This window comes from Vigna unguiculata, chromosome 4 (assembly GCF_037176805.1).
Source record: "Vigna unguiculata cultivar grain cowpea cultivar isolate G323 ecotype 2 chromosome 4, ASM3717680v1, whole genome shotgun sequence".
NCBI lineage: Eukaryota > Viridiplantae > Streptophyta > Magnoliopsida > Fabales > Fabaceae > Vigna > Vigna unguiculata.
Genome location: NC_140795.1, coordinates 7,293,814 through 7,309,257, shown reverse-complemented (window position 1 = coordinate 7,309,257; position 15,444 = coordinate 7,293,814). Strand labels below are relative to the sequence as shown.

The window sequence follows — 15,444 nt, the reverse complement described above, 5'->3', positions numbered from 1 at the left end:
AATAATTCAAATGTAGTTAAAATTTAATTATACTAATAAACCTACAAAAAATAATTTATAGTTATATTTGAGATGGAAAGAAGTATGAACATTTACAACCATGTTTACTATTATGTTTGAACGATCTTACCTCAACGGAAACACGCAGGAAAATGCATAAAAAACAAATACATGTACCAAAGACAAACTAAATGAATCATCACCTCCCAAAACATACAATGATGATTCCAAGGTGGCTGCAAAGAATAAACAATGATCATTTCAAGTACAGACTTGCGTTTATGAATTATTCCATTTCCTGTGTACCTTTAAATATTTCTTATACTTACAGAATCAACTATGGATCTAAAATGAATAAACATCATTACACTAAAACAAATAGACATAACAATGCAGTAGCCAATTCAATCGCCCCATATGCTGAAACTTAGAAACAAATCAGGGGGCACAAAGCTACTAATGAAATTTTCTCTGGATGTTTTACTCCAGCTTGGTTCAAATCCCAAATTGGTATCCCAAAATTGAGTCAACTTGTCACATCGAAGATTGTTCATGAGAGATTTGAGTGTGGCATGCATAGGAACTTTAAGCGTATGCATGCAATAATACTAAGGCCACCAAAGATGTCATCATCAAAACAGCCAGGGGAACCTCTTGCCTGGAACCAGCATTAGGCAACCATGGATAGGCATCAGGTGGTGGCATCACACAAACGTCACCATTGAAATAGACTCTCCGAGGGAAGGCCCAACCCTTGTCAAAAGTGAAAGTTGATTTATCTTTTCTGAATAGTAGCTCTGACTGTACATTACCAAGAGAACCAGCTTGCATGAGAAAATCATTGTAGAACTTAACTCCCCACAACATTGCTGTATCATCTGTTGAAAGCAACACATATCAATCACTTCTGTGCCTCCACAAAAAATACATGCTCTATGGTGAAAACAAGAATATGTTGCTCTTGCAGTAATTATCACCAGAATGTTTAGAAAGTCACTTATGTGTGCATTCCAAAGGTGGGCCAAATTTTCAAAAAATACATATTAAAAGAAAAATATATTTGAAAGAAAAATGTTTAAAACTGTAATGAATGAAAGCACTGGTAGAATTCTTTAGAAAAATCTGAAATTATAAACAAGAATGATATATGTCATTCTTAAGGTGGAGCATGGAAAAAATTGAGTCACTTAAAAATAATGTACTCTAATATATGAGAGTGGATAAGCCTGGATTTCGAGAAGAAAATGTATATTTTAATGAAAATATTAAAAAAACAGAGTAGTTTTTTGAGAAGAAAATAATTAACAGAAAATTACAATCAATTAATTGCTTTGAGAGCATATGCAATTGAGATTTGAAAGCAAAAATTTTAACATAAAAAGTAAAAGGGGTGGCAATTGATAAATTAAGCATTTTAGAAAATATGCAAATAGAAGTGTTAAGAAACGGTGAGGCTACCATGTCTAGAAGAAGAACAAATTCAGAATACAACAGAAGATAATCTAACACTTAAGAAGTTGGAATCTTGATAAATTAATAGGAAGGATAAATAAATTTACTACCAAGAAATTTGACAGCTCCTCAGAATCCTAGAGTGGTTGTCTGTCTACCAACAATTGTACCTAGTGTACACTACATTCAATTTTTGTTTTGCTTTACCACATGTATACTAAGAGACAATCCTGTTTGAGACACTATAAGACACAGCATTCAATTAAGTTAATTAGTTATGAGTATTTTACGTATCTAAAGTTGCAAGTCCTTGAAAGATAACACTTACTTATTGATCCGTAGGGAGTTATTGACTGGTAGTTGAAACTGAAAAGCTGGGTCAGATTCTCAAAGTTTGGATGTTGAATAACCAAGTTCCAATCAGAATAGTTCATCCTGTAATTAAAATTAGTAACAGTGACCTTCACACGCCAGTACTCCTTGTAGTTAAGCTTAACATGCCAGTGAACTCGGATAGGACACATATGTCGAGTACACCGAACCAAAGGTGTAATACTACTTTTATCATGTCCAGAGTTGGAAACAACTGATGCTAGATGTGGTGAATCTGGACTGTAATGACATGAAAAAAGCATATGTGATGTTTTTATACAATTTTTATTTCTGTTAAGAAAAAAAAAATCAATCAGTGCACCAAGCATTAAAACCTACTTTACACAGTCCCCTGTTAGTGATGAGTTGCCCTGGCAGCCACATGCACATGTAGAGCAGGGAACAACAGTATCATTATAGAAAGACGAGAGCGAGACGCAGCAAGTGGGTGTTCTCTGAGCAAGAAACTGTGAATATGTGCATGTCACATTCCATGTCACTGTGATAAATCAGAGCAATGTTAAGTTCAAACTATATTGATGGATCTTGCTAATGTGAAGTAAAAACTCCGAACAACTGTTAACTTAGGTTCTATTTGAAAAGTTTCACAGTAAAAACTTATAGGAGAAGAAAATAAGAATTCATTGAGTTTCCCTCATGAGAAAAAATCAATTTATGAACCTCAACTTTTGAAAAAGTTAAATGAGAGAGCTTCCATGAACGTAAGTGTGTACATGTTGAGTTTAGCTTATAGGAAAAAGCCAATTTAGTTTACCTTCCTTGTTTATTCTCCTACAGTGTTTATGGAAAACTTTATCTAAACATGACCTTAAACCAGTTCTAAAATATTACAAGAGTACCTGATTTTAGCACTAACAATAACCACAACATATACATAATTAACTGAAAAGTGTGGCAATGAAAGCAAAAGTCCAATAACTTACTGAGAGCTTGGGTCACTCTTCTTTTGTCTGGTTGTATAAATTGAGTTGGTTTCACAATTTTCGCCGGGCTACATGTGTAACCGGGGCCTGGTGCTTTCAAGGTGAAGCTTTGTGGCAGTTTGACAGTTTTGTTGGTGGTGCCAGCACTACCTACACTGATTTGAAAGGCTGCAACTGCTTTGGATTGATCCTGTGCCCATGAGCTGAGTACACCACCTTTGCAGCAGTTTGCAATTTGTTGATTGTAAGGTGTTCCAGGAAGTAAATCTACAACTATGGGGTTCTTTTTACAGCAATGTGGAATGTTTCCCTTAAATCTTGAGCAATCCCCTTGTTCAGTGGTCTGACCTCCCACCATGCTCCATATCACCTCCTTCTTTGCCCATGTCCATCCTAGTGACCACCCAGGTGTTGAGATATGACGGTATTTTTGGTAGTTGTTCATTGTAACAACAGCCTGTCCATTCAATTGTTTTTTAGACATAACTACATGAAAAAATAAGCCAAATCTATTCTAAATGGATCTATCCAATAATATAAACAAACACATGTTTATAGTAATTTTATAACTTCAATAGTAAGAGATGAACACAATCTTAAATTTTCTGTGAAAACTGGCTAGGAGTGTAATTTGAAATTCAAATCCTGTCATAGTCATAATTGGAACAAGTGGAATGGTAGAAAGTACAAATACACTCTTTGCTAATTGAAATTCATATGGGACCCAATAAATACAAACTGGGATCACACGATTTTAATGGATGCAAATGGATTTCAATCAACAGTGTGAAGGGTGACAGAGAACATATTGTTTTCATTTCACGGTGAACAAAATGATTTTGATTCTCGACCTTTTAAGCAAGATATTAATCCAAGTAAGAACAGAACTGAAATATTACATGAGATGGAACTAATGCGAACATGCAGATTCACAACAAAATATGAAATATGAACCCAACTAGTAGAGAGAAAAAGGGACAAAAACATTTATGACCTTGTCTAAGTGTAACTAGATTGTTTGTTTCTGATATGAATAGGTGACACTGAAGAAGAATGTACTTACAACATAACCATCAGGTGTCCAACTTATAATATCCCATTTGATTGTGATATTTCCATTTGGATCAAGTGGATCATAAGCTTCTGAAAGATAAACAGTAAAACTAAAAATTTAAATTAATTGATGAAAGGATGGACAAAGTAAACAGTGAACTTTTACATAACAGTGAACTTTTACATTTTCCTAGATCCTCAAGCACACTAAACAAAAAAGACAGAGATGATACTTATGAAAGGTGCGATAAAAAATTTTCTAGACTTGATAAAGCAAATGACTAGAATAAACATGCCAACATTTATACAAGCAAATAACTATTTCATGAAAACATTTACAAAGATAATCGTAATTTTTTAATTTTTTTATCCATTGCTCGGTATCAAAATTTAAAAAAAGAAAAGAGAAAAAAAAAAAAGCAAGTGAAAGAATTTCCAAGGAATTCAAAAACCATATTTTCCACTACAACAGTAGGCATCATCAACATGAAAAGCCACCACAAGCCCATAAAAGATCAAAACTTTCAAGAGTATCAACAGTGTTTTTAGTTCCCATGTTCTGCAAGTTCCTGAAAATCACGCCATCTTTGTTTTTCGTGCCCCATTCTTAGAAGTTTTCCTCTTTGCACTTTTGAAATACCCAAACCTTGGTCATTAAGGAAAAAGTACACTTCAAGGACAAAACCTGCGATTTCACGACTAAATTTTGGAACTTCAAATTACAGAGATGAAATTTCAAGGTTTAAAGTATCAGAAACTAATCTCAAAGAGACGACCCATTTCTCAGAAACTAAATAGCTATCAACCCATTTCCAAAACCTGGACAAAGTTCATCACCATTCATCACCCAACACAGCGCGCCACCAATATCAAACATTCATTCCAATTCAACACGCCGTGAGGACCACGTCATGCAAAACGCAAAACGGAACAAACAAAAAAACACAAGCAATCTCGTACCCAATAGAAAAAACACGACACCCCATCAATCAAAAGCCCAGGACAAACGAAATTTCCAAAACCTTAACGACAAATAAAGAAAAGGCTAGCATGAGTGCAGGAACCTGATGAAGTGAAGCACGTGCAAGAGAAGAGAAGCAAAAGCAGAATGCATGGACAGGGTTTGAAGAAGGATCGGATCATGGGTGTGAAGGTGAAAGGGAAAAACATTTTCCTTTGAACAAAGGAACAAAGGGAATGTTGAGGCGTTCAGATTTTTTTTTGTTGGTGTGAGAGGGAAAGAGAACAGAGTGAGCAATAAGGAACAGAGGAAGAGAGCGAGAAAGTCTGTGTGGAAAAAAATTACGCGGCGGAAACTGACTATTTTGTTGTGTCCAGTTGGCGAGTGTTTGTCAGAGCAAGAGATCGTGGGCTGAGGAATCCCACTGTAACTTGTAAGCACTGTCAAAACTTCTAGAAAATTCAGCCCACTTTACACTTTTCTATTTTTTTTTTTCATTTTTTATGTTTTTGGTTTAAATGGTTTTATGATATATATATATATATATATATATATATATATATATATATATATATATTTCATAATAATACTTAAAAAGCCAGATGGATGAATAGTTAATATTTTGGAAAGAAATGAAAAAAGAAGTTTCATTATCATTATTCCTATTTATCATTTTGGAAGGAAATTATTCCTATTTATCATTTTGGAAGGAAATGGAAATAAATAAATCACAATTTATTGTTTTTATTAAGTAATAAATGAAAGAAGAAAATAATTAATTTTAACATATGAATTTTAAATTTATGTTTAGTTTCTACCTTTTTAATATTATGTTAAGTAACTTTAAGGTAATTATTAGTAAGTCAATAAATTATATATATATATATATATATATATATATATTATACATAAATATATATTATACTTGATCAATTATTTAGTTTTTGAATGTTTTTTCATTTCATTTTTTAATTTAAATTTCAAACTTTACTCTCCCTTTTCCTGTGTTCTAAAGCCGTGGTTTAGATTCAATCAATGAGTACTTAGATTAAAAATAAATAAAGGGTGATTTGTATACTGTATACTTTAAATTCTAAATTTGATAAAAAATAAGAAAATTAAATTTATAAAACTAAAAAGTTAAAGAGTAAACTAGGAAAGCACATTAAAATTATCTTTTTCATTATCACAAAACTTTCTTTTATCAACACATAACTGTGATATTTTAAAAAAATAAAGGATGCACGCGAAATAATAGTAGTAATCATGACAATATTTTGAAAAATAAAAAAGAAATTCATGTAAAATTTAATAAGAAAACTAAAATATAGATGCAATTTAATTTTTTTTAAGAAGTACAAGTATAATTTAGTCAATAATACCATACCAATCCTTGAGGTTTTGTGAAAAAAAAAATTTGATATTTTATTTTTTACTCATGTTAACTTTTTCTTAATTATCTAAACAAAAACATTACAATAATACTTTTAAATTGATTAAAAACAATATAAGCGTGTAAAAAAGTTGTTATAAATATTAAAAAGGCAGAGGATTATATACCATGTCCATAAATTTCAACAAGTGTCCACAATATTCAAATTAAAAAATTATACTCTTAACCTTTTAAATTAAATTATTAATATTTGTTTACACTATCAACAAATTAAAAACATTTTAAACCTATAACTTTGAATGTTTTACAATAAACAATAATCTCATTATACATAAAAATTTATAACCTATAATTAGAGAATAATGTAAAATAATTTAGTGGGAGTGTATGCTATATATATGTTTAAAAAACGGGTTAAATATGTTTTTGGTCCCTCAAGTTTCAGTGAATTTTGGAATTAATCCCTCATCAAAACTTTATACCAATTTAGTCCTTCATCTTTCAAAATGCATAAATTTAGTCCTTTTAACCAAATTTTGTTAAGTTTATCTGACGTTTCAAACGCATTTCATGATAGTATTTAAATTATTTTTTAAATACTATCATGAAATGCGTTTGAAACGTCAGATAAACTTAACAAAATTTGGTTAAAAGGACTAAATTCACGCATTTTGAAAGATGAAGGACTAAATTAGTCAAAAGTTTTGATGAAGGACTAATTCCAAATTTCGCTGAAAGACCAAAAACATATTTAACCCTTAAAAAACTGAAAAATATTTAAAAATTTTGAGAGCACGAAAACCATGACAAATAATTTACAATCTTAAAGTCTCGCATTCCAAATTAAGGAGCTTTTGAAAAAGAAAAAAAAAACTGTAGAAACTTACGATTGTGTAAATGTTTTAAATTCTTATAGGATTAGATTATGTGAAAAATAAATAAAACAGTTAGAAGGTTAGGTAACAGTTTATTAATTTATTTCTTTAAAAACCATTATACTAAAAAATGTTATCATAAAAACATTTGCTTTTCTTTTTCTACCAAAATCTTCCTTCTTAAGATTCACAAAGCTAGGAATGGAACGCGCACACAGCCGCCAGCTAAGTTAATTTATTCAAAACAAGAGAAAAAAGCACTTTCAGTTCTGTATTTTTTAAAACATTAAAAATTAATTAAATTATGTAATAAAAGTGGGCCAGAATATAATTACAGTACCAGTAGTTAAAAATAAAATAAAATAAAAATTTACAACAAAATGAAATAAACCATAAAATTTGTTAGATTCATTAAAAGGTTTTATAAACATGTTTTTAATACAAAATGGTGACAGAACTTTTAAACTGATAACATTGTTTGCGAAATAACGGTCGGAAGGGAAATTTTAACTTTCTTTTTAATAGTAAATAACAAATGTGAAAGTGCTTTTCAAAAATGGCTTTATGCGAAAAGCGATTACTTGCGTCTAAGAAATTCTTGTTCAAATAAGTTAGCAACGGGGTTCGGACTCTCAGGGAAGAGCGTTCCCGAAGTGCATGTCACTTTCACGTTTAGACATTTCTTATTACATAAGTAATCAACTACACTAGAAGTTTTATATTGTTTGTTCCATGTGTGTTCAATAAAATTACAAATTTCGTGTTTGTTTTTTCGATTTTTTTAATTAAAATATTATCTTATTTTTTAATATATTTTATGTTTTAAAGTATTTGTAAAATTAATATTAAATAAAGAAATGTTGGTGTAATTAAAAATGAAATAGAAATGTTCGAGGAAATATTTTTCTTACATATTTCTTATTCGTTAACATTTTTTGTGTGTGGAAGGATTATACTGATGTTAGAATTCATTTTGGATATATAAATTAATTTTCACTTATAAAAATAAATTTATTTAACCTTCCACAAACCCATTGCTACGTCCCATGACTGTGACTAAACGCATGCATTGACCTTCTTTGGAGTGGTAAATGGTTACAATCCAAAGTGACTCACGTTTTTTCCATGAAGTCAACGTAATGAATAGATGACGTACGAGAGAGTAACTCATAAGCACGCCATTCTATAAGGAAAATGGTATGTGAATAGCTTTTAATTTTTGTATACTTATTTAACATCTAAGAAAATCTATCTTTATTTAATTTTTTTCTAAAATATAATTTCATTAGTGTTAAGTAGGTGTAAAACAAAAAATGGAATATCTGTATACCATTAACTTTTTTATAATTGTTACTCTTAATTAGTGTTATAAATGTTTGTATGTTCAACAAAAATGTGAATTTACAGTAATTATAGTTAAATTTATTTTTCAATACAATATTAAATTTACTATAATGAGATTTGTAAAATTTATATAGTCATTGTTTATTGAATTATTTATAAATATCTAATCTCAAATACGAGATATATATGGCTTAGTGTGAAATATGTGTTGAACTATATATAAGTTTAATTATTATATCTATGGTCATTTTTATTATGGTTAGGGATGACATTTAAGTATCTTCCGTGGATGTTGTCAGAATCTATTTTTATTTATTATGGAGAATTTTCATATTGACTAAGTAAGGGTATGAATATGAATATGAAGAATACTTGACTCTTTTAATTGGATATGAGAATGAGGATAAACATATTTGTTCCGTCCATGTTTTCATACCTTTCCTATTTATGTTCCCGGTTAAGTTATTAAAATACTTAGTTTATTAAATAATGTTTTATATATATATATATATATATATATATATATATATATATATATATATATATATATATATATATATATATATATATATATATATATATATATATATATATATATATACGCGTTAGTAAGATCTAAAAAAAATAATAGATAACCAAGTGGAAGCAAAACCAGATCAAATCTTCCCTAAATAAATAATATCCAAAATAATAAAATGCATAAAAGAGAGAAGGGAGGAATCAACAAACACTACAACTTTTAAAGTGGGAAAACCTCAATATGGAGGAAAAACCCATGGGACCTAGTCCAGTAAAAACTTCCGCTAATAATAATTAATGGGTACACCACAAGTTCTATTGGAGATTCCAAGGATCAACAAAGCATTATTCTCTTCACCAACAAGATGGATAACAAACTCCAATTGGTACTTTAAATTAACAATAGAGTGAACCAGAGGCGGAGCCTCATAGGAGCAGGGAGGGGCCTAGGCCCCCCAAATATTTTTGATTTTTTTCAAAATTATATATCCATAATTTTAATTTTTAAAAATTTTGAAAATTTTAAAATTATAAATAGTATATTTTAGAAATTGATGATAATTAAATTGTGTCTCTTTATTTATTTTATAAAATACAATAGTTAATGTTAATAAAAATAAAAAATAAAAAATATATTTAGGTTTAATTAGTCTTCTAGTATCTGTTTTCGTCTAAAAATATCAAATTGTCACTAAATTGAAACTAAAAGAATTGGAAGATCAACTTACATTTTTGAAAACAATAACCAAAAGAGTAATTAAATCAAACATTTATTAAAATATTTTTTATTTTCTTCTGTCATTGCCTTTTAAAATTTTAACAAAATTGTACTCATCTCTCACTATCATATGTTTTTTTTTTTTGAAGAAAAATGAAGTTAGACACATACTCATTATGTTTGCTCTCATTTCTCATCTGTTTCTTTCGTTACTCGAAGAAAAAAAATGTAACTCTCTCTTATCTTACTTAATGATGAAATATTACTTTAATAGTTATTAAAATTATTTTTTATCTCATGAGCCTTTTGTATACTTACTTTTTATGATTATAGAAGAAAAAAATCATGTATTATGTGCTCTTTTATAACCGATTTTTAATTGTGACTTGATTATAATATATTTTTCTTCTAATACTTATGTCTCTCAATATTTTATTAGATTATGAAAAATTATTTTTTAATATATTTTAAAAAAAGCATATCGATGAAGAATAAAATAATGAATTTATTTTGTAGAAGTAGTAAAAGGGAAGCTACACGTGAAGATGAAAACAAGTTAAATTATATTTCTTCACATCTTTTAAAGTATTTAAAGCATTATACTAATAATCCAATCTAACGATCGAATTGTTTTATAGAAGAGTCATATTTTAAAGTGTTATACTAATGGTCCAATCAAATGATCAAAATATTATATTATTCTGGCCCCTCCAAAACTCTTGGTCAAGATCCGCCACTGGAGTGAACCACCCCAATATATAAGAAGATGAATAAAATCTTTTCTCCAAAGTAGCTTTTCTGTACAGACTTCCACAAGATAAACTGGTTGCTCTTTTCTTTTTCTTCACTCTCTCTAATGGCTTCTCACTAAAGGCACTCACAACTTCTTTCTCTCTGTCTCTGATGGCTAAGAACCCATAAAAAATACCTCATTTTATTTTTCTTAATTAAATCAGTGTGGACCCAATAAATTGGTGACCCACCTGACAATATATATGCATACTACACACATTCTATTTTTTATTTCTTCAAATTATTTGGTTTGTCATAAAATTCATTCGAATCTTCAAGATATTTTTCACGCTAGCTTTATGGCGAGAAAAAATGGCTTATATTTTCCTCCCTTTAAGTTCAAGGCATTCTTCCTATTATATAAGGTAAAATGAGAGATTATGGAATTCTTTGTAAGAGTGTGGAATTAACCACTCTATTAGAAAGTAGAATTACCAACTTTTATACAAATTTTCAAGTGGATAAGATAGGTCGAGTGGTCTCTGTTGGAGATGGGATTGCACGTGTTTATGGATTGAACGAGATTACCAAATTGAGTTGATAGTGATAGATCGTAGTGCTACTAGCCCTGTTGGGAAAAACCAGAGGGAAAAGCCCGGAGGGAAGTGGCCCAACGAAATCACACTCTATCGGTACACTATAAAATGAAGGAAGAAACTTAGTGAAGTTCAGGCATTTCTTGAGCCAAGTATACCATTGAAAGAAAACCTTGGTTGGACTATCCCTATATATAATAAAGTTACAGCTTTTTCATCCTTTAGGTAGGGATCATATTAATTTAGCTGTAACGATACCCCGATTGTTCGAATCCAAAAATATCGGATTTGTGCTAATACGGATTTGATAGCACCATTTTCTTTTGATTAGACCATGCCTTTAGGATGTCGAGTGTTGTTATCAGAACTTTTATGCAATTATGTTCAAATATGTATGCCAATTAAATATTAGGTTAAATATGATTTTGGTCCCTTAACTTTCAATGAATTTTGGAATTAATCCATTTCGAAACTTTGAACTAATTTAGTCCTTCATCTTTTGAAATACGTGGATTTAATTCTTTTAATCAAATTTTGTTAGGTTTATTTGATGTTTCGTACGCATTTCAAGATTGTATTTGACTTGTTTATACTGATTGACACATTTTTACTTTAATGTTAAGTCAAATACTATTATGAAACGTGCTTGAAATACCAAATAAACTTAAAAAAAATTGATTAAAAGGACTAAATTTACGTATTTTGAAAGATGAAGGATTAAATTGGTCCAAAGTTTCAAAATGGACTAATTCCAAAATTCACTTAAAGTTAAGGGACCAAAAACATATTTAATCCTTAAATGTTTTTTATTTCTCACATTTGAATATTTCTACTATCTTTTAATATTTTTATTTATATTTATTGTATTTTTTTCACATGAAAATGTTTAACATTGTCAATTTAAGTGTTCAATAACATAAATCTTTCATTGACTAAGTAATATAAAAAACTTATTTTCTTTGTTCTGTTATTATTAATTTTTGTTTCATTTGAAAAACTTTTTTGTTTCGCTAAAACATTTTTTATTATCTATCGACCGTTCAACTAGGTTGATATTTGAGAAGTTTTCTTATATCTGTAACATTATTTTTCATCTTATCATACCCTTAACTATACATTTCTTTTACTTTGTGTGATTTCATTCAAATGTTTATCAAATTGTTTCCATTTGATATTTTTTTTAATATTTTAGTTTTGTTTATTTTATCATGTAGAACAAATTTTATATTTTTATATAATTATTTTTATTTTCTAACACATTATCATACATGTAATTTTATCACTATAACTACATAAATAAATTTTATTTACTATAATATAATAATTTAATGTAATTATTATGATTTTTTTATCACCATCTCAACATATATTAAAGTTCAAAAGATGAAATATCTATGTTAAATTTTAATTATTATTAGTTTAATCTTTGTTTTTTTTTTTTGTGATTTTGATCAAGTAATATATTGTAATGTTTATTAGTGTACACAAAAATAGATTTGACTATAATTTAAAAAATGAAGTAAACATCATTTAAATTATTTTTTTAATTTAAATATCTGTTTCCTTTTATATATTTTTTAAATTTTTAAAATTTTATCAACTAGGGTAATATTAACATATGCAAATTTAATAAACGTTTTAGCACGCATGAAATTTTATTTGGTATTTTAATTTGAAATGTATAAAATTATAATTTTTTTTTTCTAAATATTTGATATCTAAGAACTAAAAATATCCTTCTTTTAGTATTAAATATTTGATAATAATATGTTTTCTTTATCGTAATTTTTTTTATTTTGTACAAATTAATTAATTGATATTAAAATAGTAAGAAAATGGGTACGAGTACAAGTATATACCCGTTTTCCAGTGGGAATGTGGATGAAATAAAAATTTGATACCCGTTGCGTTTTGGGATGGGGACCAAGATGATTTTTTTCTCTGGAGATGGGTATGAGATAACAAAACCCATCCTTGCGCTGCCTCATTGGCATCCCTAATTATTTTCATCCATTTCTTCTCCAAATGAAAATTGTGCATCCACATTGGTATAAAGATTTATGTTATTAGTGCATCCAAAGTTGGGATCTCTTCTTGCTCCATCTAAGTGAACATTTTTATCATCATTTTCACTTTGAGCTTGCTCAATCTCAACAATATCTCCATCTCCCTCTCTAGTTATTTATTCATCATCTGACTCAATATCATCAAACAGAAGAACAACAATTTTCTTAATGTGATAATTATTGACTTTAAGTTATACATCACATCAACAAAATCATGCAACCTTTTCTTTTTATGCAAATGATTTCTTCTCTTTGTATAAACATATGATTAAATATGAAATTTTAGTAAATGTGTAAACCAAATAAAGTTTGTTTGTGTTTTTGGCTGAATTGTTAAGTTGAGAGTGGGGTGAGTTTCTTTTTTCTTTTTTTTATGTCTGGGTTGATGAGCCAACCTTTCTTAGCACAAGTTCAACCTGAGTGAGTTGAATTTTTAATAGGCTGGGTTTACTTTTGGTTCGTATTGAAATTTGTAAATTTTTTTAACTCAACTCGGCTTGAACCCATGTTGGACCAAGTTAGCTCACATGTTTTAACTCATTTTGACATCTAGTCATTAAAGTGCAAAGTTGTCTCTATGGTACCATTTCCTTTTCTTTCCTCATATCTTTACACTGTGCTATGATTTTTTCCTTTCAACTGACCAAACTTGTAATGGATATTACCATTGGAGACAACTTTTTATTCCTCTCTATATAGTTATGGTTCTCACTGGTGTGTTGTACTATTTTTGTTACTAAGAGGTATAATATGGATTGGAAGAGGAGGAGCAACGAGAAAAGGTGAGGAAAGGGTAGGAGCAACGAGAGAGGATGAAGGGAGGGGAGGAGAGACCAAGGAGGGTGGGGGTAAGCAACCAAGAAAAATGGGGGAAGGAGAGAAACAACAAGGAAGAGGAGGGGAGAGAAGAGAGAGAAGAGCAACACCATTTATCACGTAAAAAAAAGTTAACATCATTAGGGGATGATAACTCCATCCATTCATTTCTAAAATATAGGGACAAAAAATGATTGAAGTTTCAGATAGAGACAAATTTCAAAATTGTGTTATAGTTTAAGGACAAAAAACATAATTAACCCTTGATTAAACCTATCTTCTATAAGTTTTCGCTCAACAACAACCTTGTAAGGATACATTTGCAAAGAGAATCCAAATTTTGCATCTCCAAAATTGTGACATCTCCACCCAACACATTATGAGCATGATTATAGGCGAAATGACTTAAATTTGGATCCTAAAAACTCTTTTTCTTTCAAGAAACAAGCCCTTGAAGATTCTAGTTCTCCCTCGTTATAATCTCCACTTTTGGCCTATGGTTATTAGACTTCAAATGGGTGGATTACATTGATTTTTTAGTCGTAGAAGCCATTTTTCATTTTAGATGATGATTCGATGCGGTTGCTTCAACACCCAAAACTATTTTGCTTACCCTTACAATGTTCTTTGCATCTTTCAGAGCTTTCATTACCTTAAAATGACACGTCATTTTCTTTCGAGATATAGTCATTTGCTTATCAATGCAAGTGAAAGGTTAAGGATTAGTAAATTAAGAAAATAGAGTCAAAGCAAATTTATACCAGAGAGACATATACTAATACAAACTTTTAGACCCCTAGCCTAATATTTGAGATTTAAAAGGTTAGTAGTGCTAAATATAGACTCGAACTTGTTCAACTTCTCACAATTGTTGCACTTAACCAGTTCCAACTCTTCTACTTTTTGAGCACTTTGGACGTGAGGGTTTTGAATCTAGTAAAGAGAAAAACCCTGAAACAAAAAAGGATTAGAAGAGGGGCCTCAAATCTTTAGGAAACGAACTTTAAAGCACAAAAGACCTCATCCATCGGTACTATTTATGGATGCCCATGATTGCGTAGAAGAAATTTTGAACTCAAAGAAATAGAAAAACATTTTGGAAGTCAATACTATACCCCAAAGTGAGTGAATAATATATGGAACGCCTGAACAAAAACCTAACTATAGGGTTATAGTTTGGGAGGTGTGATGTTCATGACCTTTACATATTATTTTCAAAAGAATCTAGCGGTAACTACAAACCTTGCTTTATGGAAACCATATAATAAAAAAAAGAAAGATCTACCCTCCACATCATCGACCTCCTTCTTGAAAATGAGTTCGTTGGGCTCACACAAGCCTGGATTCCTACATATTTCTCCTTGGTCTTACTAATGGTTTGAAGATTACAAAAGACCACAGTTTTTTTTTAAAGGTGCAATTGGAGGTCTTCATCAACTGATCAATCTTAGTCTAAGGGTAAGACGCATTGTAAGCTACCCTATTTATAAAATGAAGCTCCAATAAAACCTAGAAAAACAATATGAAAACCAAAAAAATACAAATGAAATCCTAATAGGTAATGAAAAATTAATCTTTAAAAACTAGAACAAACTATGCGAGC

At 29.6% G+C, this 15,444-nt stretch overlaps 1 protein-coding gene across 2 annotated transcripts; it reads right to left on the bottom strand.

The window, feature by feature from the left end:
- Positions 1-192: 192 nt before the first annotated feature.
- On the bottom strand, positions 193-5,166 carry LOC114182465 (protein COBRA-like). Of its 2 annotated transcripts, XM_028069340.2 has the most exons (6): positions 4,886-5,166; positions 3,832-3,911; positions 2,769-3,225; positions 2,164-2,323; positions 1,781-2,064; positions 193-878 (listed from the first exon to the last, which is right to left on the bottom strand). In XM_028069340.2, exons 1-6 carry the CDS (start codon positions 4,989-4,991, stop codon positions 586-588), a joined length of 1,380 nt encoding a protein of 459 aa, XP_027925141.2. In that variant the 5' UTR covers positions 4,992-5,166; the 3' UTR covers positions 193-585. The 2 variants fall into 2 exon arrangements, with proteins under 2 accessions (XP_027925141.2, XP_085528571.1); XM_085672445.1 differs by lacking the exon at positions 3,832-3,911 and having other exon boundaries at positions 4,886-5,165.
- Between the last annotated feature and the right edge of the window lie 10,278 nt (positions 5,167-15,444).